Source organism: Leopardus geoffroyi, chromosome B1 (assembly GCF_018350155.1).
Source record: "Leopardus geoffroyi isolate Oge1 chromosome B1, O.geoffroyi_Oge1_pat1.0, whole genome shotgun sequence".
Lineage (NCBI taxonomy): Eukaryota > Metazoa > Chordata > Mammalia > Carnivora > Felidae > Leopardus > Leopardus geoffroyi.
Window position 1 is genome coordinate 149,160,403 of NC_059327.1, and position 26,306 is coordinate 149,186,708.

The 26,306-nt window shown below is 35.0% G+C and overlaps 1 protein-coding gene across 7 annotated transcripts in view; it reads left to right on the forward strand.

The window, feature by feature from the left end:
• The window catches only part of LOC123595901 (sulfotransferase 1 family member D1-like), a 42,925-nt gene extending 36,769 nt beyond the window's left edge, over positions 1-6,156 (forward strand). For all 7 annotated transcript variants that reach the window (XM_045473829.1, XM_045473830.1, XM_045473831.1 and 4 more), the window contains 3 exons: positions 538-632; positions 2,173-2,353; positions 5,799-6,156. In XM_045473829.1, coding sequence (XP_045329785.1) covers positions 538-632; positions 2,173-2,353; positions 5,799-5,911 — 389 coding nt within the window. In that variant the 3' untranslated portion in view covers positions 5,912-6,156. The remainder of the gene's footprint in view (positions 1-537; positions 633-2,172; positions 2,354-5,798) is intronic.
• The last annotated feature ends 20,150 nt before the right edge of the window (positions 6,157-26,306 follow it).

Below are 26,306 nucleotides of genomic sequence, written 5' to 3' on the forward strand. Positions count from 1 at the left end.
CATAGACTGAAAATTCTTGAGTAAAGATTTTACCCTTAAGGCTCTGTTTCTCTACCTGTGTATTGTCTTTCAGGGAAACATACTTATGCCAATAGTAGTAGCTCTACATATAGTTCTCATACAAACATTCTTCTATAAAAACTCTCTTCTCAAGGCAAGTACATCTCAATGGTGTCTTGCAAATTTTTACTCCTGCTACTGCTTGGATGATTCTCTGTCCGTATAATGTCTACTCATTCTTACTATTATCAAAGCCCAATTTTTCCTCTTAGATCCAAATACATTCTTCTTTCTCCAGAGCCCTTTCTTAACCTCTCCACCCCTATCATTTTCTCTCCCTCTCTTCTTCTATGAAGTTCCCTGCCACTCCTTTCCAAGTAGATTGTAAATTTAGTGAAAACAGAAGTAATTACCCTACCATCCCAATTTCTTGAACTGATAAGTCCTTTTGTATTGATAATGATGACTTGGAATAATATGTAACAGTTCTTTATGCAAATGGTTTTAATTTCCCAAACATTGTATCCTTCAATTTAGTGGCTTTTGGTGCGTGGTTTGATCACGTGAAGGGCTGGTGGGAGAAGAGGAATGATTATCGTATTCTTTACCTATTCTATGAAGACATGAAAGAGGTAAGAGGCAACTACAGTACAATTTCTCTTTTACTTTTTAACGAAAACTAAGATTCATCTTTTTTTATATCACATTTTCCTTTCTTCTTGATCTATAAATGTGACCAATCCACTATCCTACTAATTACACCTTGAAAATTGATATTTTACTCAATCCCCTATTTTTCTACCACTACTGCCTCCTGCGCTAGATCAGACAACTGTCTTGACTTATTTGGAGTACCTCATTTTGCTTCTATTGTCCACTCAGAGAAAATGATCCTCTTGAAAACTCAGACTATGCCCACTCCCTTCTTCAAATCTCTCAGTGGTTTCTGTCCCTACATGAAATACAAAATCATTAAGATAATTTTAAGTTCAGCATTATTTAGTCCCTATCTATCTCTCCAACCTCTTCTGGTATCACCTTTTTCTCACTAAGTGAGCTTGCCTGAAATATTTTTCCCCACTATTTTCAAATTAACTTTTCCTCATTCTTCATGTCTTAAGTTAAATGTTAACTCTCCAGAGAGTTCTTTCATGTCCATAATGTCAAATACTTCACCTTGTCTTATCTATTAAAGTCTCTTTTGCAGGGCACCTGGATGGCTTAGTCGGTTAAGCGTCTGACTCTTGATTTCAGTTCAGGTCATGATTTCACGGTTCATGGGATTGAGCCCTGTGTTGGGGTCTGTGCTAACAGCATGGAACCTGCATGGGATTCTGTCTCTGCCTCTCTCTCTCTCTACCCTGCATGTTTGCTCCCTCTCTTTTCTAAAATAAATAAATAAACTTTTAAAAAGTCTCTTTTGCTATTGATTTTTTCATAGCATCTACTACCATATCTTTTTAAATGATCATATGATTTTTATCTTTCATTTTGTTAATGTGGTGTATCACATTGATTTGCTAATGTCAAACTACTTTTCCATCACTGCAATAAATCCACTTGATCATGGTATACAAACCTTTCAATGTGCATTTGAATTTTGTTTGCTAGTATTTTGTGCAGTATTTTTGCATTGATATTCACCAGAGATGTTAGTCTATTTTCCTGTGCTGTTCTTATCTGTTTTTGGCATTTGGGTGATGCTAACCGTGTGAAATTGGTTTGGAAGTGTTACTCCCTCTTCTACTTTTTTGGGAGAGTTTGAGAAGGATAGATATTAATTCTTCTCTAAATTTTTGATACGTAATCTATTCTTGATGTTAGATACGCTTTAAAAAAGGAGATCAAAATTTTGAAAATTATACCTTATGATAATAGTAGCTTGCTTTATTACCATTTGTTATTCTACTGGTTAATTTTATTTTTGAGTGTGAAAGGTTGAATATTAACCCAATTTTTTTTGCATTTTTTGAAACAGAATTTAATCTTCCTTGTAGCAGTTGATTGCCTGGCATAACCAAGAATAGGACATGTACTTTGGAAAGCAAAGTAAAACATACACATACACATAAAAATGTAAAATCATTTTCTCAATCGCATTGAGATATGTAGAACCTTATTAAATACATTGCCTATTGCATGACTATGTCTACCTGAAATAATTCTTTTTAGGATCCAAAGCGTGAAATTCAGAAATTGTTAAAGTTTCTAGACAAAGATCTGCCAGAAGAAACTGTGGATAAAATCCTCTATTACAGCTCTTTTGATGTGATGAAGCAGAATCCATTTACAAATTATACCACTGTAGCAGGAGTTCGTATGGATCATTCCGTATCTCCCTTCATGAGAAAGGGTGAGAAATCATATACTAGTTTGCTAATTACATTATAGATAGGTGGAGAGCTAAGAGCAATACTGTAGGAGATGGAAAGAGATTGAGTATGCTGACAAGAAAAAAATTAGGAACAACAACAGCAACAAAAACTTAGGGGAAATACGTGGCAAATAAACTCTGTAATTCCTGTAAGCCTATCATGTAAGACAGACCTTCTAATGAGAAATGGTTACTCAAGAGCCTATACATTGATAAACATGAGCCTTGGCATCCATTGCTATGTCAGAAGAATGCCTTTCATTTGTGTGAACTCTCTAGATATTTTTCACATGCCTTATAATTTTTTCTGTGGTCAGTAGCCAGCTTAAATGATGTTAGACATCATTTTTTTGCTAACAAAGCTCTTGAGGGCAAAGAATAAAGATTGTGAGACATTGAATTTTCTTCCAGTGACGTTTCTTGAAGCTATTTGAGAGATTATTTCTTTATATAAGGTACTGGAAAAATCCATGGGTATTTTGGAAAACTAAGGAGGCCTGGGAGTTTGGGAGTGAGGGATGGAGTTATGGAGTTCTAAAGTTAAAGATTTAAAAATACAAGTGTGGTAGAATTAACAAAATTGATAACATCCTGGCTAGACTTATCCAGAAGAAAAGAGAAAGGACCCAAATAGATATATCATTAAAGAGGAGAGATTGCAACCAACACCACAGAATACAATTGTGAGAATAATAATATGAAAAATTATATGCCAACAAACTGGGCAATTTGGAAGATATGGACAAATTCCTAGAAATATAGAAACTACCAAAATTGAAATAAGAAGAAATAGAAAATTTGAACACACCCATAACCAGCAAAGAAATTGAATCAGTAATCAAAAAATCTCCCAACAAACGAGAATCCTGGGCCAATGGCTTCCTAGGAAAATTCCACCAGACATTTAAGAAGAAATGGTATATATTTTTTCTCAAACAATTCCAAAAAATAGATATAGAAGGAAAACTTCCAAACTCATTCTGTGAAACCAATTGTCTTGATTACAAAACCAGACAAAGACCCCACTGAAAAGGAGAATTAGAAGCCAATATCCCTAATGAAATGGATGTAAAAATTCTCAACCAGATAGTAGCAAATCAAATTCAGCAGTCCATTAAGAGAATTATTCACTATGACCAAGTGGTATTTATTCCTGGGCTGCAGGGCTCGTTCAATATTTGCAAATAAATCAACCTGATACACCAAATTAATAAAAGAAAGGGTAAGAATCATATGATTCTCTCAATAGATGCAGAAAAATCATTTGACAAAATACAGCATCCTTTCTTGATAAAAACCCTCAACCAAGTAGAGATAGAAGGAACATACCTCAACATCATAAAGGCCATATACAAAAGACCCAGAGCTAATATTATCTTCTATGGGGAAAAACTGAGAGCTTTCACCCTAAGGTTAGGAACATGACAAGGGTGTCCACTCTGACCACTGTTGTTCAACATAATATTGGAAGTCCTAGCCTCAGAAATCAGGCAACAAAAAGACATATAAAAAAGGCATCCACATTGGCAAGGAAGAAGTCAAACTTTCACTCTTTGCGGACGACATGATATTCTATGTGGAGAACCTTGAAAAACTCCACCAAAAAACTGCTGGAACCTGGCATATGAATTCAGCTAAGTCTCAGGGTACAAAATCCACATACAGAAATCTGTTGCATTTCTATACACCAGTAATGAAGCAGCAGAAAGAGAAATCAAAGAGTTGATTACATTTACAATTGCATCAAAAAAACCACATGAAATACCTAGGAATAAACCTAACCAAAGAGGTAAAAGCTTTTTACACTGAAAACTATAGAAAGATTGTGAAAGAAATTGAAGAAGACACAAAGAAATGGAAAAACATTCTATACTCCTGGATCAGAAGAACAAATATTGTTAAAATGTCGATACTACCTAAAGCAATCTGCACATTCAATGCAATCCTTTTGAAAATAACACCAACATTCCTCACAGAGCTAGAACAAACAATTCTCAAATTTGTATGGAACCACAAAAGACCCCAAATGCTGGAGGCATCGCAATTCTGAACTTTAAGCTGTATTACAAAGCTGTAATTATCAAGACGATATGGTATTGGTACAAAAACATAGGTCGGTGTAACAGAACAGAGAACCCAAAGATGGACCCACAAATATAAGGCCAACTAATCTTCAACAAAGCAGGAAAGAATATCCAATGGAAGAAAGACAGTCTCTTTAGCAAATGGTGTTGGGAAAACTGGACAGTGACATGCAGAAGAATGACACTGGACCACTTTCTTACACCATTCACAAAACTTAATTCAAAATGGATGAAAGACCTATATGTGAGACAGGAAACATCAAATTCTTAGAGGAGAAAATAGGCAGAAACATCTTTGACCTCAGCCAGAGCCACTTCTTCTCGACATGTCGCCATAGGCAAGGGAAACAAAAGCAAAAATGACCTATTAAGACTTCACCAAGATAAAACGCTTCTGCACAGTGAAAGAAACAATCAACAAAACTAAAAGGCAACCCACATAATGTGAAAATATATTTGCAAATGACATATCTGATTAAGGATTAGTATCCAACATCTATAAATAACTTCTTAAACTCAACACCCATAAAAGAAATAATCCAGTGAAGAAATAGGCAGAGGACATGAATAGATACTTTCCTAAAGAAGACATCCAGATGGCTAACAGACACATGAAAAGATGCTCAACATCACTCACCATCAGGGAAATACAAATCAAAACCAGCCCTGTCAGAATGGCTAAAACGAACAACTCAGGAAACAGCAGATGTTGACAAGGATGTGAAGAAAGGGAACACTCTTATGCTGTTGGTGGGAATGCAAACTGTGCAGCCACTCTGGAAAACAGTATGGAGGGTCCTCAAAAATAAAAATAAAACTACCTTATGACCCAGCAACTTCACTACCAGGTATTTATCCAAAGGATACAAAAGAGTGCAATAAGTGAAATAAATCAGAGAAAGACAAACATCACATGATTTCACTCATATTTGGAATTTGAGAAACAAAATATATGAACATAGGGGAAGGAAGGAAAAATAAGATAAAAACAGAGAGAGGAAAACCATCAGAGACTCTTAAATGCAGAGAACAAACTGAGGGTTTCTGGAAGGGAGGTGGGTGGGGTTATTGGCTACATGGGTGATGGACATTGAGAAGAGCACTTGTTGGGACTAGCACTGGGTGTTATATGAAAGTGATGAATCACTGAATTTAACTCCTGAAATAACTATTACACTATATGCTAACTAACTTGAGTTTAAATTAAATATATATATATATATATATACATATATATATATATATATATATGTATAGTAATTCAAATTAAAACTGAAAAACTGATCTAAGAAGGAAATTTTATAGATGTCTCAAATTTGTCATTTTATCTTTCTTTTCAGGTATTTTGGGAGATTGGAAAAATCACTTCACTGTAGCCCAGTATGAGAGATTTGAAAAAGAATATGATAAGAAAATGAAAGGGTCTACACTGTCGTTTCGTTCAGAGATTTAAGAAATACTGTTCTTTCTCCAACTCCTTTACCTAACCCTTACATTAGAAAAAAAAATCCCTTCAAACATTTAGTGAAAAAAATTCTGCATGAAATATTTCTTTACTTACTAATAGTAGTGTTTTGTAATAGAATATTCAAAGAATTTTGGAGTCTACATATAAAAAATCAATAGCCTCTATGATTTAATTAATTAATGTTCTTACTATTCTTAAAGACAAAATAATAAAATGAAGTTTAAAATCTATAAACATACCTGCTTTATTTTTTTAAGTTTATTTATTTATTTTGAGAGAGATAAATAGACAGCAAACAGGGAGGGGCAGAGAGAGAAGGAGACAGAGAATCCCAAGAAGGCTCCATACTGTCAGCACAGAGCCTGATGGGGGGCTTGAACTCATGAACTGTACAATCATGATTTGAGCTGCAATCAAGAGTTGGGTGCTAACTGACTGACCTGGGTGATGCCTCATTGCTTTTTTTTTTTTTTTTTAATTCAAGTTCTGGGTCATTGGACTTGCAAAGAAGATATTTAGGACAGTCTTCAAGATGGATGGATTAGAACCAAAATATTCACTTTAAAAAGGCTTTAATTTCTCTTTGTTACATGCTTAGAATGATACCAGTGTAATATAAGCTTAATGACATTTTTGTGCAGAGAGTTCACTGAAATGTATTACTCTAGAATGGTTTACTATAGATTAAATTTTGGATAGTATATCAATCAGTAGTAGTCTCCTGTTATAGTTTATATGCGTTCAAAGAAATTTAAGCCAGATTAGCACTAAGAAAAAAATACACAATGAGATATGACCTCACACCAGTCAGAATGGCTAAAGTTAACAACTTAGGCAACAACAGATGTTCGTGAGGGTGCAGAGAAAGAGGAACCCTTCTGCACTACTGGTGGGAATGCAAACTGGTTCAGCCACTCTGGAAAACAGTAAGAAGGTTCCTCAAAAAATTAAAAACAGAACTACCCTAAGACTCAGCAATTGCACCACTAGGTATTTATCCAAGGGATACGGGTGTACTTTTTCAAAGGGGCCACATGCACCCCAATGTTTATAGAAGCACTATTGACAATAGCCAAAATATGGAAAGAGTCCAAATGTCTATCAACTGATGAATGGATAAAGAAGATGTGGTATATATATATATATATATATATATATATATATATACACACACACACACACACACACACAATGGAGTATTACTTGGAAATCAAAAAGAATGAAATCTTGCCATTTGCAACAAGGTGGATGGAACTAGAGGTTATTTTGTTAAGCAAAATTAGTCAGTCAAAGACAAATATATGACTTCACACATATGTGGAATTTAAGGTACAAAACAGTTGAACATAAGGGAAGGGAAGCAAAAATAATATGAAAACAGGGAGGGGGACAAACATAAGAGACTCAAATATAAAGAACAAGCTAAGGGTTGCTGGAGGGGTTGTAGGTGGGGAGATGGGACAAGGGGCCACAGGAAGACACTTGTTGGGATGAACACTGGGTGATATATGTAGGAGATGAATCACTGAATTCCACTCCTGAAATCATTATTGCACTATATGCTAACTAACTTGAATGTAAATTAAAAATAAATAAATAAATAAATAAATAAGAAAATTAACATTAAAAAAGGAAGGAAATACAGAGAAATAATTGTAAGAACATAAGAAATAGCTACAATACCAGTAGTTGATATTTACTGACAGCTTACTACGTACCAAGCACTGTGCTATACAATTTACATGGTTATACTTTAACTGATCTTCATTCAATTCTTTATTTTTTATTGTTATTTAATTTAATTTTTTGTTTCAAGTTTTTATTTACATTATAGTTAGATAACATATAGTGTAATATTAGTTTCAGGAATAGAATTTAATGATTCATCACTTACATATTGATCTTCCTTCAATTCTTTAAAATAGGTATTCTAATTTTTCCCAGTTTTCATAGTAAACTATCAGTACACACATAACAAATATTCTGTAAAGGCATAAAGAAAGTCCAATGTGGTTTCTGATCCTTTTTTATTAACTCTTATCCTCACATTCCTCTCTGACTTATTCTGTATTCTCCCTCTTTCATGTTTTCAAATCCCTGCCATTGTGTGTTAATCACACTTCATGACTACCAGCTATTTCAGATGTAGTTAAACTTACCAAGATCACTGAAAATCTTCTCTGATGAGGAAAATAACAGAAGTTCTCAAATTTCATGCATTGTGAAACAATAAGAAAAACTGCGTTGCTTCAAAAAACCTCAAGTAGGAATAAATAATAGCTATTCTTGGATTTTATTTTTAACTTTTTTTTACTGTGATCTATACACATAGTAGCGATTTAATAATAATATGTTTTAGATGCCACAAACTGAGTTTTCAAACTTCTTTTAATCCATATTTATTTTCTATTTTGACTTACCTTAGATCTTGAAGTGCCTCTCACCTTTCTTCACATTATAGATAGTCTTAATAATTATGACTATTTTATTTATTTATTTTTTTTAACGGTTATTTCTTTTTGAGACAGAGAGAGACAGAGCATGAACGGGGGAGGGGCAGAGAGAGAGGGAGACACAGAATCGGAAGCAGGCTCCAGGTTCTGAGCCATCAGCCCAGAGCCCGACGCGGGGCTCGAACTCACGGACCGCGAGATCGTGACCTGAGCTGAAGTCGGATGCTTAACCGACTGAGCCACCCAGGCGCCCCAATTATGACTATTTTAAAGATAGAGAAAATCACAAAGAATTTAAATTATTTTCCCCAAATCATACATTTAAGAAGTAATGAGATTTGTTCTATAATACAAATGACCAACACCGGTTTTCCAATACAAGTCATTGAAATGAACAAGTGGTCATTTCAAATTTCTGCCAATATCCTCTATGTTCTGTGCTCCCTTTATTCAATGAAGATTTAAAATTGTATTTTGAATGAATCAAGATATTATTTTTGGCTTAAAATATGTTAGCATCCAGGGGCTCCTGGGTAGCTCAGTCGGTTAGGCGTCCAACTTTGGCTCAGGTCGTGATCTCACAGTTTGTGAGTTCGAGCCCCACATCAGGCTTTGTGCTGATAGCCTGGAACCTGGAGCCTGTTTCATATACTGTGTCCCCCTCTCTTTCTGCCCCTCCCTGCTCACCTTCTCTCTTTCTCAAAAATAAATAAAAATTAAGAAAAATAAAAATACATTGGCATCCAGGGAATTTTTGTTTCATTTTGTTTTTGGAGAAAAACAGCAGAGAATCGGACACACTTCAGATTTCTAAAAAATATAGTCAATATGCAAATGTAGACAAAACATAATTCCTATTCAATGCAGTACTGAAACTATAAACATGGCATGCATGCTCTGATAAGGAAAACCACGCCATGAACTACAGTAACTACATAAGCTGAATTTTCATAATGTCTCTCATTTCAGATACTTTGCCTTCTTTTTGTCATGGATATACAGGTAATTTTCAGACCACATTGCCAGTATTTTGATTCAGAAAACATTAGCACTGCACTTGTAATTCTTGACTTAGTATAAAAATAACACTTTGGGCATAAAGGTAGTAAATACTGTCTATCTTTAGCACTCAATTGAAATGGACGAGTTCAGATGCATTTACCTAAAATCTACATTTGGTGTAAACCATTTGATCTTCAAATGATGTGAAGCATTTTCTTATTGATAAATACTATACTATAATTTCATCAACCAGGTCCTTTTCAACTCTCAATTATTCTAATATTATAATAACCATCAAGAGCTCTAATTTGAAGAGAGGAGATCTCAATTTATTGAAATTAGCAGTTGAGTAATTGAACTTGGCATGCATGTTCCTAGGTTTTATTTTAGAATGTGGTAGTGGGGTGCCTGAGTGGCTCAGTCGGTTAAGCATCCGACTCTTGACTTCAGGTCAGGGCATGACCTCACAGTTCATGGGGTTTGAGCCCCATGTTGGGCTCTGAGCTGACAGTGCAGAACCTGCCTGGGCTTCTCTCTGCCCCTCTCTCTCTGCCCCTCCCCTGCTCATGCTTGTGCTCTTTCTTTCTCTCAAAATAAGTGAATAAATTTTTTAAAAATGTGGTATTTATACTTTGAGTATCTTACATTCACCTGAAACAAATAAGACAGTTGCTCTGATACTATTCTAGACACACTCACATGACACTTTTAAAAGTAAAATGAAAAAGAATACATACTCAAGACTAAGACTGTAGGTGGTTGCTTTTATGTTGCAGTGAAAGACGTAGTCACTTTCCTTATGCTATTAATTTAGCAAACTAATAACCTCCTGATACATAATTATAAACAGACCTATTCTAGTTGATTAAATAATTTTATAAAGTGTGAACTGTTTTATAAATTCAGTAACCATATAATATTATATATTATACTATGATATAATAATATTAATAATTATATTAAATATAAAAGTATAATTCCATATTATTATATTATGCAATGTTATAATAATATATGTGTGTACCAACCTAGGTAATATTTTAGGATGTTTATTGCTTATGCAGAAGCCAAAGAAATAAAGGGAAAAAGTGGAGCTGTTCCTGTGGAAGGAGAATATGAATAAAAACATATATGATTTAAATTCATACATATTTTATTCAGAATGGCAATATTCAGAAAAACTGAAACCATATATATAAACAGAACTTTAAGGAATCATTAAATGGGACTATTTCTTTAAACCACACTTTCCTATGCTTAGTTTTCACTGGTTTCCATCAACCAATTCATGAACACATGGATCTATGTTTCTATCACTACACTATTCATGTTAGAAACAAACAAATGCTGAGCACATGGCTCTTGTCTTTGGGGAGCTTACAACTGAATAAATCAAAGAGAGACATGGGACTACATATTAAGTGTTACATTGTCTTGTTCAGACATTAAATATCTCAGAAATTCTGATAAGATATTTCTTACAGCTGTGAGAGACAGAGTACAAATTGCCTGTCAGCAGTGTTTTTATCTCTAGAAGGAAAGAGGTGCATTTTTCTTTTTTAAAAATATTTTTTAATGTTTATTTATTTTTGAGACAGGGAGAGACAGAGTGCAAGTGGGTGAGGGGCAGAGAGGGAGGGAGACACAGAATTTGAAGCAGACTCCAGGCTCTGAGCTGTCAGCACAGAGCCCCACTCGGGGCTTGAACTCACAAACAGAGAGGTGATGACCAGAGCTGAAGTTGGAGGTTTAATGGACTGACCCACCCAGGTGCCCCAAGAGGGGCATTCTTCTTTAGAATTTTATAAGTTACAACTTTCTAAACAATTAACTATCACTGGTCTATATATCAAAAGATACGGACCAGGAAGATGTGGCGAAAATTATTAGAATCAAACAGTAATAGATGTAGATCAGAATTTCCATATTAAATGTTAAATAAGACAAAGAAAGAAATGGTTAAGATAGTTTTTAAAAATTAGTAAGCTAGGAAGAGAAGGAGAGAGGAAGAGAGAGAGAGAATGAGAGAGAGAGAGAGAGAATTCCATTTTATATATGCCAAGACTACGGCATCCAAAGAGGGAATTGGAAACTTATCTTGCATTGCTTCCAATTCTTTAGGGAGGTAAAATGTTTTATCTTTTGAGCAAGTATAGAATTACATGTGACTCCTTGAACAGTTTAAACCAAAAATAAACTAACCTTATGAATCCTCTCCATTAGTATGTCCTGTATTTCTATTTTTCAAAATGGAAAAAAAAAAAACCATAGAGAGTATGCTGAAGAAAGTGGAAAAATATTAAATTTTTTATCTCAACCAAGGACTTTAAGAAAGACCCAATTTATGAAAATAAAAGGGTTTATAACTTCAACAAAATGTATGGGAGAATTCCTGAAAATTTTTAACGAATATAATCACAGCCAGCTTTACTTTTTTAAGATAAGAAAAAATGGACTGTATTTTATATACAAACTTTGTATAATATTTATATATAAAATATATAAAACATACATAATTTATGTATACAGTTATATGTAAACACATATTAATGTATCCATTATCACACAGAGTAGTTTTGCTACCCTAAATATCCTGTTTTGCCTATTCATCCCTTCTTCCCCACTAACCTCTGCCAACCACCAATCTTTTTACTGTCTCAATAATTTTACCATTTTCCGAATGTCAGATTATTAGAATCATATGGTATGTAGTCTTTTCTGATTACCTCGCTTCACTAGGTAATAAGCATTTAATTTTCCTCCATGTCTTTCTGTGGCTTGGTAGCCCATTTCTTTTGACAGATGAATAATATTCTATTGTTTAGAGTTTAATTATCCATTCACCTACCAAAGGATATCTTAGTTGTTTCCAACTTTGGGTTATTATGAATAAAGCTGCTATAAACACCCCTGTGCATGTTTTTGTGAAGGCATAAATATTCAACTTTTTGGGGGGAAATGCCATGGAGTGTGGATTAGTGGGTCATATAATAAGAGTATGTTTAGGTTTCTAAGTAACTGCCAAATTGTCTTCTACAGTGGCTGTGCTGTTTCACATTCTCACCAGCAATGAACGAGAGTTCCTGTGGCCAGGATTTGATGTCTTAATGTTCCAGATTTTGGTCATTCTAATCATTTTTAGTGGCATCTCACTGGTGTTTTAAGTTGTATTTCCCTGATGACATAGGATGTGGAGCATCTTTTCATATACTTATTTGCTACTTGTATAATTTCTTTGGTGAGGTGTATGCTAAGTCCTTTGGCCCATTTTTGTGCGTGTGTGTTGTTTGTTTACTTATTTTTGAGTTTTAAGAGTTTTTTGGTATATTTTGGAGAATAGTCCTTTATTAGATGTGTCTTTTGTAAATATTTTCTTCCAGTGTGTGGTTTGTCTTTTCATTCTTTCAACAGTATTTCAAAGACCAAAATTTTTAAAATTTTTTAAAATATAATTTAATGTCAAACTGGCTAACATACAGTGTATACAGTGTGCTCTTGGTTTTGGGAGTAGATTCCCATGATTCATTGCTTACATACAATATCCAGGGCTCATCCTAACAAGCACCCTCCTCAATTCCCATCACTCATTTTCCCCTCTCCCCCCTATCTCCCATCAACCCTCAGTTTATTCTCTGTGTTTAAGAGTCTCATGGTTTGCCTCCCTCCCTCTCTATTTGTAACTATTTTCCCCCTTCCCCTCCCCCATGGTCTTCTGTTAAGTTTCTCAAGTTCCATATATGAGTGAAAACATATGGTATCTGTCCTTCTCTGACTTATTTCACTTAGCATAATACCTTACAGTTCCATCTACGTTGCTGCAAATGACATGATTTCATTCTTTCTCATTGCCAAGTAGTATTCCATTGTATATATAAACCACATTTTTCTTTATCCATTCATCAGTTGATGGACATTTAGGCTCTTTCCATAATTTGGCTGTTGTTGGAAGCGCTGCTATAAACATTGGGGTACGTGTGTCCCCATGAATCAGCACTCCTGAATCCTTTGGATAAATTCCTGCTAGTGCTATTGCTGGGTTGTAGGGTAGTTCTATTTTTAATTTTAGTAAATTTTAGTTTATCAATTCTTTCTTTCATGGATTGTGCCTTTTGTATCATACCTAAAAAGTTGTCACCATGCCTAAGGTCATCTAGATTTACTCCCATGCTATATTCTAGCAGTTTTACCATTTTGCATTTTACATTTAGATCTGTGATCCATTTTGAGTTAATTTTTATAGAGGGAGTAAGGTCTGTGTCCAGTAACTTGCAATTTTAAAATAAAATTTATATCACTATTCAATGACTTGCTTTTCCTTAGAAATGGTAGGGGTCTTAAAGTCTGTTTTACTTGATCTTAAGGTGCCTAAAATTTTTTTTCTGATTAGCATTTTGCAAGTATATCTTTAGCTTCCTTTTACTTTTAGTCTTACTCTTTCTTTATGCTTTAGGTATTTTCTTGGAAAAGACTTTTACTGAATTTTTTTTTACTGATCTAGTAATCTGTTTTTTTCACTATTTTATTATTTATTATTTTTTCTTCTTCAAATTTTTATTCAAATTCTAGATTGCTAACATATAATGTAATATTGTTTCCAGGAATAGAATCTAGTGATTCATTACTTATATATAACTCCCAGTTCTCAACATGACAAGTATCATCTGTATTTTGATGATAAATTTAATCCTTTTTTTTACTACAGTTGCAGATACATTTGGATTTATTTCTGCTATTTTATTTTATACTTTATATTTATCCTCTTTTTCCTCCTCCTTCCCTGTCTCCTTTCTCTTTTTTCCTCATTTCTTGCTCCTTTTGGGTTGATTTTTCCCTATTCTTGCTTCCACTTCTACTGGCTTAGAAGCTTTATTATCATTATTATTATTTTAGTAACTTCTCACAAAATTTTTCATGTTTAATTAACAAGATATAAAAAATAATCAAAAACTTGACCTCTGATTAATAGAAGGAACTTAGAATCCTATATAACAGTCACTCATCTCTTCAAGTAATACGCTAATTTTGTATTTAAGTTGACCCATATATTGTTAATCCTATGATTCACATTTTTTTTAGTTTTATACAGTTAGAATTTGTTTATATTTACTATCATGCTTTCTCAACATTCCTTCTTGAAACTCAGAACTTTCTACCAAGATTGCTTTCTTTCTTCTCAAATTTTATTGTTTAATTCTTTTTCTTATATATATATTTTTTTCTTTTATTCTTTTCTTGTAGTGAAGTTCCACTGGTGGTAAAGTCTTAGCTTTTAATTAAAGACAAAATGTCTTTAATCTGGCTTTGCTCCTAAAGAATTATTTTGTCGCGCACAATTCAAATTGCACAGATATTTTCTCATAGTGCTTCAGTGTATTATTCTACAGCCTCGAGTTTTTATTGTTGCTCTTGAATTTGACTGGCATTCCAATTGTTATTTCTTTACACATCATCTCTTTTCTTGCTTTTAAGATATTTTCTTCAGGGCGCCTGCCTGGCTCAGTCGCTTAAGCATTCCACTTCCTCTCAGGTCATGATCTCCTGTTCCATTGGGCTCCCTGCTGACAGCTTGGAGCCCGGAGCTTGCTTCCGATTCTGTGTCTCCCTCACTCTGCCCCTCCCCCACTGGCACTCTGTCTCTCTCAAAAACAAATAAACATTAAGAAAATTAAGATATTTTCTTTATTTTGATATTTGCAGCTTTATAACTGGAATTTTTAAAAAAATGTATCATGTCTGCAATATGTTGTGTATCTTGAACCTGGGAAGTTACGGATTTCATCATTTCTAGAAATTCTCATCCATAATTTCTTTAAAGAACTGATCTCCCCTATTCTTTCTGTTTTCTCATTGTCAAACTTTTATTACACATATGTTAGAATTTCCCATTTTATCTTATTTTCTACATGTGTGTTCTCTTCCTCTTTCCTTTCGCATTGTCTCTTGCTTTGATTCTTTTTTAGAACTGTTCAGTTTTTTAGTGTTGTTCAGTTTTACTCTTTTGTTGCTTGCCCATCTATTGATTTTTTTATTTCTGTGATTTTAATTTTTTAAATTTTGTTTAGTGTTTTCTTATAGCTGCATAATCATTTTGATAGTTTAATTGGTATTGCTATTTTATTTCTTAAAATATTTTATCATAGTTAATTTAAACTCTCTGTGATAAAACCAACCCTTAATATGTTGAAAAACCTATATCCCAGTAACTTTGTTTCCACAATCTCTTTTTCGTAGTGGATTATTTCCTCCTGTACTGTGGAATTTTATTGGGAGGTAATAATTGTGTGAACTTTATATATTGGAATCCTGAAAGACCCATATTTAGAACAGTATTCATCAGAGAACATTTGTGTTTGCATTTCTCAGGCATCAGTGGCCACTACTAACTTGGGATAATATTACTGCAGCTTTAATACTTTGCAGGTCTATGTAGATCATGCACATTTGGTTGCAGACCCACATGGTGAAGGCTTATGGTAACAAATCCTAATGAGGTGTTATTAACGTTATCAACTCACAGTCTTACCAGAGAGAAACATCTTTCATTGTGGGGTTTCCCTGATTTCATTAGCTCTGCAATACTTTTTGCAATAAATTCTGTTTTATCATAGAGAGGGTTCTTTGAACATTCTTTTGCCACAGTTAAAAACCCTGGTTTGTGTTTTCATTTTCTCCTTCTGATTCCAAACAGCTGCTGGTGACTGGAGGCTACTACAAAATGGCACCAAGGAAAAGATTTTATGCATTCTTGGCCAAAAACCTGAAAAACAGGGACCATGCAAAACTTTAGAAGCGCTACGTGAAGCAGCCGTGGCTTCGGCACCGTGGAGTTTGGTGGTGGATTGTGGTGGTTCTTTTACAGCAAACAACACTCCCAAAAATGCGTCCATGAAACCAGACTCCATTAGTATGCAATGGGAACGAAAATGGGAAAAGAAACGGTTTTATATTAAGCCCAAGTTCTAACGAGTATGAATTCTTACTAATAATTATGATGCCATATGCTCTGTTCCACTTTCAGACCACAAACATTCCTCATTTAAGAGAATGTCCAAAAAGAATGACATCTGTGCCTGTATAGTTCTGAGGGTCAAATAACTTGCATTGATAAGCATGCTCCACTTACATCACCTTGTCAGAGATCTGTGAAAGGTTTTAACAGACCTGATGAATCAAGGCCATATTTTAACTCAGCAATCCATGGTAGATTTTTCTTCGGAGAGCAAATGAATTATCTATAAAACAGAAGTTACAATTTTTATAGCAGTGTCTTTAGTAAGAGTTTCTATGTCCCAAGCACTATGGGGGTTTCAAAATTCCTGGGAACATATTTGTTAAGAGCAAATGTGAACAGCGTAGGGAGCAATGGTTCCTGTGGATGCCTGTGGCGTGTGAGTTTTGGGGTTTGCGCTGATAAAAGAAGACAGTAAAGGGGCGCCTGGGTGGCTCAGTCGGTTGAGTGTCCGACTTCTGCTCAGGTCACGATCTCACCATTCCCCAGTTAGAGCCCGTGTCTGGCTCTGTGCTGACAGCTCAGAGCCTGAAGCCTGCTTCGGATTCTGTGTCTCCCTCTCTCTCTGGCCCTCTCCCCGTTCATGCTCTGTCTCTCTCTGTCTCAAAAATAACTAAATGTTAAAAACAAATTTTTTTTTAAAAAGAAGACAGTAAGAAAACTAGAGAAGAGGAAGAATTCAAACACACACTGACACTTTAGTTGCAAATATAGGTACATAGTAGCAATACTGGGTGTCCCGACCAAGCTTTCTGAGACAACACAATGGAAAACATAAAACATAATTTCTAGGAACTGTCCTCTAAAGCAAAGGAGATGTAGCATCATTGAAGGGGAAGCCAGCTATGGTTGGCAGTTCCATGGGAATAAAGTTATTCCTGTTGTGGACAAAACTGAGCATAACTGCATCTGGTTTATTAAAAATTCAGTAAAATAGCTCATTTCTGTCTAGGCATTGCTCAGAGGCCATATTCATTGTTCCAGCCTATCCTGCTATTGAATTAGGAAGTGAACACAGGAGAAATAATAATTTCATACTTGCATTAGTGCTGACTACCACTGGAGCATGGTACTAAGTGTTTCACGAATGCTTTCTGAAATTTGCACATCGTCTTTATGAATTTAGCTCAGTATTATCCCCTTTTTACATAAGACATGACTGAAATACAAAGATAGTATGTAGCTTCCCTAATGTCTAATAGAACTGGTATTTGAATCTAGTCAATTCTGCTTTGCTACACAACCCTACCTCATCCTAACCAAAGTTAGTGCTTCATAAATTATAAAATTGGCACTGGAAAAATTAAAAATGCTTCCAGGCTCTCCTGATAGAAAGGGGCAGAGACTAGGTTAGAAAGTATCTTCAGTTCTGACTTTCATCCCTAAATCTCTAACATGATTGGCTGAAAATGGTGCAGACCAGACAGTGAAGGGGATTTAAAACTAAAGTCATGATACAACAAAACAGAGGTAATTACATCCTGGACAAAGGACACACAGACAATGTGCATAAGGTGAGGGTTTGAGTTGCAATTCACCAATCTACACTTTCTATACTTCTCCCCTTCACAGATTTTTGGTGTAGTCTGGCTGTCCCAGAGAGTTACAGCTCTTGAGGAAAAGTTAAAAACGATACCAAGAATAGCAAATACACGAGCCACCTATATTTACCGAAATTTGAATCACCATTCCATTCTTGATGGAATGTCTTTATTTTCTGAGTACATTCAGATATTGATAGGGTGTATATTCAACTTTCTGTGTCAATTAACATACTGTATATCCAGATAACATGACATTAAGCTCTTTATTTCTTTAGATATATACAAACCCAAAAGGGTCTCCCAGATCTCAAGCTAATCTGAACTTTGGAAAGTTCAATAACTACAACGTATAAGATCACTTTAATTTTATCAAAAGTGAAATGAAAATGTCATTATTATACCCTATAAAAGAAATATATATATAATTTCATGAAGGTAAAATAAAAGCAACCATTTGTTTTGCATTTCAAAGAGTCATAAAGCAAACATCTTAGACTAGCTGTTCTTTCATATGTTTACTTCATCTAGTTATGAAAGTTAAGACTCCTAAAAGTATTAACAATACAACTTCTTCAAAAGCAGTAAATGATAGCAATTATTTGCAAGAGCAAGTTGAATAAAAATCTACAAGGTAAGTGGTTAAGAGGGAGCAGAAAACTTTTCTAAAAACTTATTCAGCTATGAAATTATAATTTCTAAAGATATTTCTAAAAATTGGTTATATAGGATTTTTGACAAAGTTGTTGACTTATATCCAAAGAACTACTTCTCAATCTAAAATAGGCATTACTAAATATTCATTTTTTAAAAAACCTTATACCAAGTGATGTATTCAACAGGGACTCTCGCCCAACCACATAGTTTCTCAGGCTGAGGGTGAACAAGGTTCTGATACAGGGCGGGTGTCTCCAGCACTGGAGAGATTAGAGAAGGAGAAATGATGGGCAAAGGTTGAGATATTGAAGTGCAAATTACATGTAAAGAGAAAATATCATTTCTATGTTTTGCTGAGACAGCTGTAAGGTCTCAGGCCAAAGGCTCATTTCCTTAAGAGAGCTTTTGTTTCTTTTTTCAGGAAATGGAAACCACAGACAGAAGTATGGACAGTGGAAGCAGCTGCCCACCTTTCCCAGGCCTGAAGGAGTAAAGAGCCAACCTGTGTTTCCACTGGCTTCTCTCCCCCACTTGGAGTAAGAGGAGGGAAAGTCTTCAACTCAATACCTTAGCATTATGATGTTAATCCCAAGAGTGGGATTACCCACTTTGTATTTTTGTGAGTCAGACTGTATGTGCCTTGGACTGGTTCCCAGGAAAGCAGCTCTCTTGTCTTCCATTTCTTCCTAGAGAGGAGTGCGTGAGTGTGTGTGTGTGTGTGTGTGTGTGTGTGTGTGTTGAACTTGGGTGGGGTGGAGTGCGGCTAGATGGGAAAGAGACTGGAAATCAGGTAGTAGGTTTTATTTCCTTCTCAGGAGCAAGGGAAAGCCAGGATCATGTACAAAAACCATGGTTATCAAACACGGCTTTTCTCTTTGGCAACTAAGAAACTAAACACTCCTGGAGCACCCAAGATTATAACCTTTGGTGCTGAGACATTCACTTTCCATTGTTCTGTAAACTCACTTTTACTAACAATGAAAAAGAAAAAAAAAATACGTATCCATACACACAGCCCCAACCTTGTCTTGCTTAATTAAACAAACTTCCCTTTCTTGAGGAAGAAGAGAATATATTTGATTGGTGGCAGTGATATATGAGAATTTACTTTTGTGCTCACTTTCGTTTCAGAGGAGTATACCCCACAAGCAACACGTAAGTGGAAGAATTTGAACTTGTTCATCTTCCAGATACTGAAGTTCATGATCTCATTGCTGTACTATGGTCTCATTGAAGGATGATTACTTGGACTTTGGGCCAAATTAACGATAAACATAAACATAAACATAAATCTAAAAGCCTTTCATTCATCAAAACATTTAGCAAGTGCATTCAAAGGGTCGCTAGTCTATAGCACCAGCAAATATAGTTCTTTATGTTGTGCACTCTACAATTCCAGGTCATTCATATTACAGTGCACAACGTGGTGTACTTGAAAGACAATTCATTTATGAAGAGGAATAAGCTCTAGGTTTTGCCATCGAAGGAGTTTGAACTAGGGTTAAACAAGTGAACTCTTGCTTTTGAAGACATCTAAAGAAAGAAGGTCCAGATTCTGCCAGCCCACTTTTGGATATTTTCATTTAGTTTTCAATGTCAATAATTTTTGTTTCTTGTAGACATTTCTTTATTTTTTTTAATTTTTTAACTTTTTTTATTTTGAGAGACAGCACGTGCAGGGAAGAGGGGCAGAGGGAAAGAGAGAGAGAGAATCTTAAGCAGGTTCCATTCTCAACATGGACTCTCATGCAGGACTTAATCTCACGACATGACCTGAGCTGAGATCAAGATCCCTGTGCTTAACCAACTGAGCTACCCAAGCACCCCATATTTCTTGTGGATATTTCTTTACCCAATAATGACCCTTCATTACTGTCATCTTCTTCCTCATTAAAGATGACTGAGGCATACAGGGCTGTCAATATTCAGATGAGGGAAGAAGGAAATGAGGAGAAAGCATTTTGGTGACATATGTCCGTGTAACCTGCCTTCACAGAGGGAAGTAGATTCATCTCCACCTTAGTCCCTGCTTTCTTAGGTAGATGAGCTATGATGACACAAGGAATTTCAAGGAAATGACTCTTAGCATTATTTCTATCACAGAAAGAGAGAGATGGCCCTTTGCTCAAGAATTTGTAGGGAAGCAAAAGTTGCTAAAAGGATTGGCTTCTCTTTGGACTCACACATTCCTAAGTAGTGTAAATGAGAAAAATATGCATGCAGAAACCACTGGTATAAAAACAATGACATTTGGAGAACATAGATAGATATTAGGATAGTAAATTGCACACTCGTATAAGGAAAATAAAAACAAATGTCTTCAAAGTGTAGAAGGGAACTAGAAAAACATCATAATGTGAGAAAAACTGTCATCTCTTTTGCCTTGAGTTAAATATCACAAAAATATCATTTCGAGTTTCAACATTTGTCCCCACTTTCCATTTTTGAACTTGCTCTTGAGAAAAATTAGAACATTTATTCAGTATTACTAGGTTCATAATCTGAGGCTACTATTTTTATAAACATGCAGTAAGATATACCATGCACTGTGGTCATTATGAGACTGTGGTGAAAATTTAGAGACCCTTTTCCATACCAATGCAAATATAAAAAGAAAGTATGTATTCAGCATTTCTTTGTATTTGCCTTGCATATGCTATTTTTTTAATTTTATTTTCTATTTTTTAAAATTTACATCCAAATTAGCATATAGTGAAACAATGATTTCAGGAGTAAATTCCTTAATGTCCCTTACTCATATAGCCCATCCCCCCTCCCACAACCCCTCCAGCAACCCTCAGTTTGTTCTCCATATTTATGAGTCTCTTCTGTTTTGTCCTCCTCCCTGTTTTTATATTATTTTTGTTTCCCTTGCCTTATGTTCATCTGTTTTGTCTCTTAAAGTCCTCATAGGAGTGAAGTCATATGAGTTTTGTCTTTCTCTGACTGACTCATTTCACTTAGCATAATACCCTCCAGTTCTATCCACGTAGCTGCTATTTTCAAAAGCATAAGACACATTCTCTGTCTTCACGGAACTTATCTTCTTATAAGATAATAAAAAAACTAAAATTTATTAATAAATGCCAAGCTATTATGCAAAGGCAAATTGCATGCCACAAAAAATGACAACTTTGGGAAATATTTGTTCTATTTATGGAAGAAAAATGGTTACTGTCCTTAACATATATAGAGTTTTAAAATGACAAGAACATAAATATTTTAATAGAAAAATAGGAAAAGATTAATAATAGTTTACCCACCCCATTAAAAGCAACATTAAATCGAGATAGTATAAAAAAGTCAAGCTCTGATATAATTTTAAAAATGTCAATTAAAACAATGAGATAACTGATCATTTTTGAATGTAAGATTATAAAGTACCATAAAGTTTTTCCAAGTCACTAGAATGAATAAAAGGTCCATTGGTATTCTGTTGATGAGAATTTAAACTGATAGAGACTTTACAATTACATACTTCTGATTAGCAATTCTGCTTCTAAAAATTTTTCTGAAGAAATAATTTTACTTAATAGTGAAATTCAGCATAAAACTGTTATATATAATATAATTTTATTTTGGGGGTAAAATGTGCCAAACTTTTAGAATGTTCTTTAAATACCCAAATATTAATAGTTGTTTCTGTATGTGAAATTTAGAACAAATTTAAATTCATATTTCTTATATCTTCTAGAATTATTTTACAATATGCCTCTTTATTTTTATAAACAGAAAAAAGCAAATATTTTATTTATTATTTTATTATCACTTTTAAGAGAAAGAGAGAAAATGCAAGCAGCAGGGCACAGAGGGAGAGGGAGAGAGAGAATACTAAGCAAGCTCTATGCCCATTACAGAACCCGACCCAGAACCGACACCAGACTTGATCTCACGACTTCGAGGTCATGACCTGAGCTGAAATCAAGAGTCAGATGCTTAACCGACTGATCCACCCAGGCACCTTGCAAAAAGCAAATATTTTAAAATGTTAAGTTCCTCTCAAATTTTTTTTCTCACCTGCCATAAACTAATTTTCTAATTTCTATAACACCTCATAGAATTTATTTATTTATTTATTTATTTATTCATTCATTCATTCATTCATTCATTTGCTTATTTATTTGCTTATTTATTTATTTTACTGGAGAATGACATTGAAAGAATCTAAACTTCTTAATTCTGTTTAGACTGGTTGATGTACACAAAGGACCAATTTCAAAGGAAAAGGAATACATTCACTGTGAATCTTTTCTGTAAGTCTTGTTTTTAAATTAATGTGTATTTTTATTTTGGGGGCAGCAGAGAGAGAGAGGGAGACAGAGGATCCAAAGCCGGCTCCATGCTGACAACAGAGAGCCTGATGTGGGGCTGGAACTCACGAGCCATGAGATCATGACCTAAGCCAAAGTCAGGCACTTAACCAACTGAGCCACACAGGTGACCCTGTAAGTCTTTCTTAATCTCTCTTCCATCTCTATTATTTTATGTGTTAAGCTTACATGACTTGGAAGTCATAAGTTGTTTTCTGAAGCTGATTTGTTACCCAATATTGATAAGCCCTTAGCCAAATCATTTAGAATCTCTGAATTTCATAGGTAAAATTTGAGTTACTGACGTTAAGCATGCCCTAAATCAATAATGATTTAAAAATCAGCAAGGCAAACACAATACCTTTCTTCTTTCCCTGTTATAGTATCTGGAATATGATAGTTTTGGAACTAAATAAATAAATGAATGGATAGATAGATTAATGGAAGAATTGACCCTGGAATATTGGTGTCTCCTTGAAAGCAAGAGCAAATTTCTATTCATGATTCTCAAAGCATGCTTTTCAAACCAGTAGCATCAGCATCATCCTGGAGTTTGCCTGAATTACAAATTCTCAGGCTCCATCCTGGAGACTGGGGGTTAGGACTCAAGAATCTGTGTTTTATGAAGCCCTCCAATATTTGCTTCTTATTTAAGAATCTCTGACTTAGGTTACTTTTGAATTAGTATATACTGATTAGAGTTTGATGAGTTCATTGATAATGTAGTTGCCAGACAATCCATACACATTTGAATAGAGTTTTTCTGAAATTAACACCTAGTGCCAAACTTTGCAAATTGCACTCTTTGCCATGTGTCATACAAAAGTGTTTATATTTATTTTAATTGGTGCATGTGGTTATTTGTCCATACTTGAACATTTAGCATTTGGACACTTTTACAAGAAGAATCTAGATCTCTAAAAATTTTGCCCTCGTTTTCTGCATGGAAAAATACGCTGGATCCGGCATCATCATCACATTACTCACCCACTACAGAGATAAAGTATTATCTTTCGTGAATTGTTGTTTTTCTTAATCTCAAGCTATTTCATAAGTTGTCTATGAGGGGCGCCAGGGTGGCTCAGTCAGTTGATCGTCTGACTCTTGATTTCGGCTCAGGTCATAATTTCACAGTCATGGGATGGAGCCCTGTGTTGAGCTCTGCACTGAGCGTGGAGCCTGCTTATGATTCTCTCTCTCTTTCTCTTTCTCTTTCTGTTTCTCTGTCTCTCTCTCTCTCTCTCCCTGTCTCCTACCCACTCTGCCCCCTCTTCCACTTGCACTCTCTCTCTTTAAAATAAAAAAATAATTAAAAAAATAATAAATTGTCTATTAATGTATGGGTGATTCATTTCTCCAGTTTGTCTGGAGAAACTGGGACAGACTCAGTTTATACCTTTGTCCTACATAATTATTCATAGTCTTACCTTTGTCTCCAAAGTGTCTTGGTTTGGATGATAAATTATAGGTCACCCTATTTATAGACATTTGCTTTTGCTACTCCAGACTTGCCATCCCTTCTCAAAGCTAATGTTGACGCCAGTCAGAGTGGCCAAAATGAACAAATCAGGAGACTATAGATGCTGGAGAGGATGTGGAGAAACGGGAACCCTCTTGCACTGTTGGTGGGAATGCAAATTGGTGCAGCCGCTCTGGAAAGCAGTGTGGAGGTTCCTCAGAAAATTAAAAATAGACCTACCCTATGACCCAGCAATAGCACTGCTAGGAATTTATCCAAGGGATACAGGAGTACTGATGCATAGGGGCACTTGTACCCCAATGTTCATAGCAGCACTCTCAACAATAGCCAAATTATGGAAAGAGCCTAAATGTCCATCAATTGATGAATGGATAAAGAAATTGTGGTTTATATACACAATGGAATACTACGTGGCAATGAGAAAAAATGAAATATGGCCTTTTGTAGCAACGTGGATGGAACTGGAGAGTGTGATGCTAAGTGAAATAAGCCATACAGAGAAAGACAGATACCATATGGTTTCACTCTTATGTGGATCCGGAGAAATTTGACAGGAACCCATGGGGGAGGGGGAGGAAAAAAGAAAAAAAAAAAAAAGAAGTTAGAGTGGGAGAGAGCCAAAGCATAAGAGACTGTTAAAAACTGAGAACAAACTGAGGGTTGATGGGGGGTGGGAGGGAGGAGAGGGTGAGTGATGGGTATTGAGGAGGGCACCTTTTGGGATGAGCACTGGGTGTTGTATGGAAACCAATTTGACAATAAATTTCATATAATAAAAAAAAAAAAAGCTAATGTTGAAGATCTTTAACAAAAGACAAAGGTAAATGTGATCCTAAGTGTGGGGAGGGGAAAGCAGACAGGTTCAGAAGTAGAACCCAAATCAAAAATAAAATTTCCTTAAAATATTATATTTCATTTTAAAACCTATGCAAAATTTTATTTCTACATATTATGTATTTTAAAATTAAAAGAAATGTCTTTAAAGTAACATATATAAGGACAAAATTGTCTACAATCTATTTCAATCGGTTGAAATACCATTGTATTGGGATATGACTCAGCAAGTTGAGTCTTTTTCAGAAATTTGGCTGAATCAAACTGGAAAATAATACATATCAGATTAAAACTTCCAACCAATTTAACTTCCATATTTGGCATTATAAAATTTTGAGAATCCAGGTGTTTATCAAAATATCTGTAAAAAATTAAAATATCATTTCTACTAGTTTGGCGATCATGACTAGGGCCAAATATAAATGCCCCTCTCTCACTCTGCCCCTCCCCACCTTCTCTCTCTCTCTGTCTCTCTTTCTAAAAGAAAAAAAGAAAAAAAATTATAAAATGTCCTTAACAATCTGTAAGTAAAATGGAGGGTCTTAAGGAATGTGCTAGTTTCCTTCTAGGCTGTTTGATTTCCCAGAACTACATAGGTATAATCTCCAGGACAAAGGCTTGGCAGTTATAGCTGGATCTATCTTGTTAAGTGGCCTTAACTAAAGGATTGATTACAGCAAGCAGACTATAAGCAAATCTTACAGAGAGGTTGAGATAACAAGGGTAGAGAACAGGAGCCTATTTCTGGGGCAAAGTTTCTTCCCCTCCACACATGGCTTCTTGTTTAATCCTTCTTTGTGTATAGTGACTCAGCATATAAAAATAAAATGCTGAGAAGTTGTAGAAATTAGAGTGACAGAAACCATCAGTTCTACCCTGTTTCTGCTTCCCAAAATTATTTCATTGTCAGTAAATGTTTGCATATGTTTGCCCTTTCTGCGATATTGTAAACTTACGTTGCTTTTAGATGAAGCACACACACAAACACATGACTTGTCATCATAATCAAAATTATTATGGGGCGCCTGGGTGGCTCAGCTGGTTAGGTGTCCAACTTCAGCTCAGTCATGATCTCGCAGTCCACGGGTTCAAGC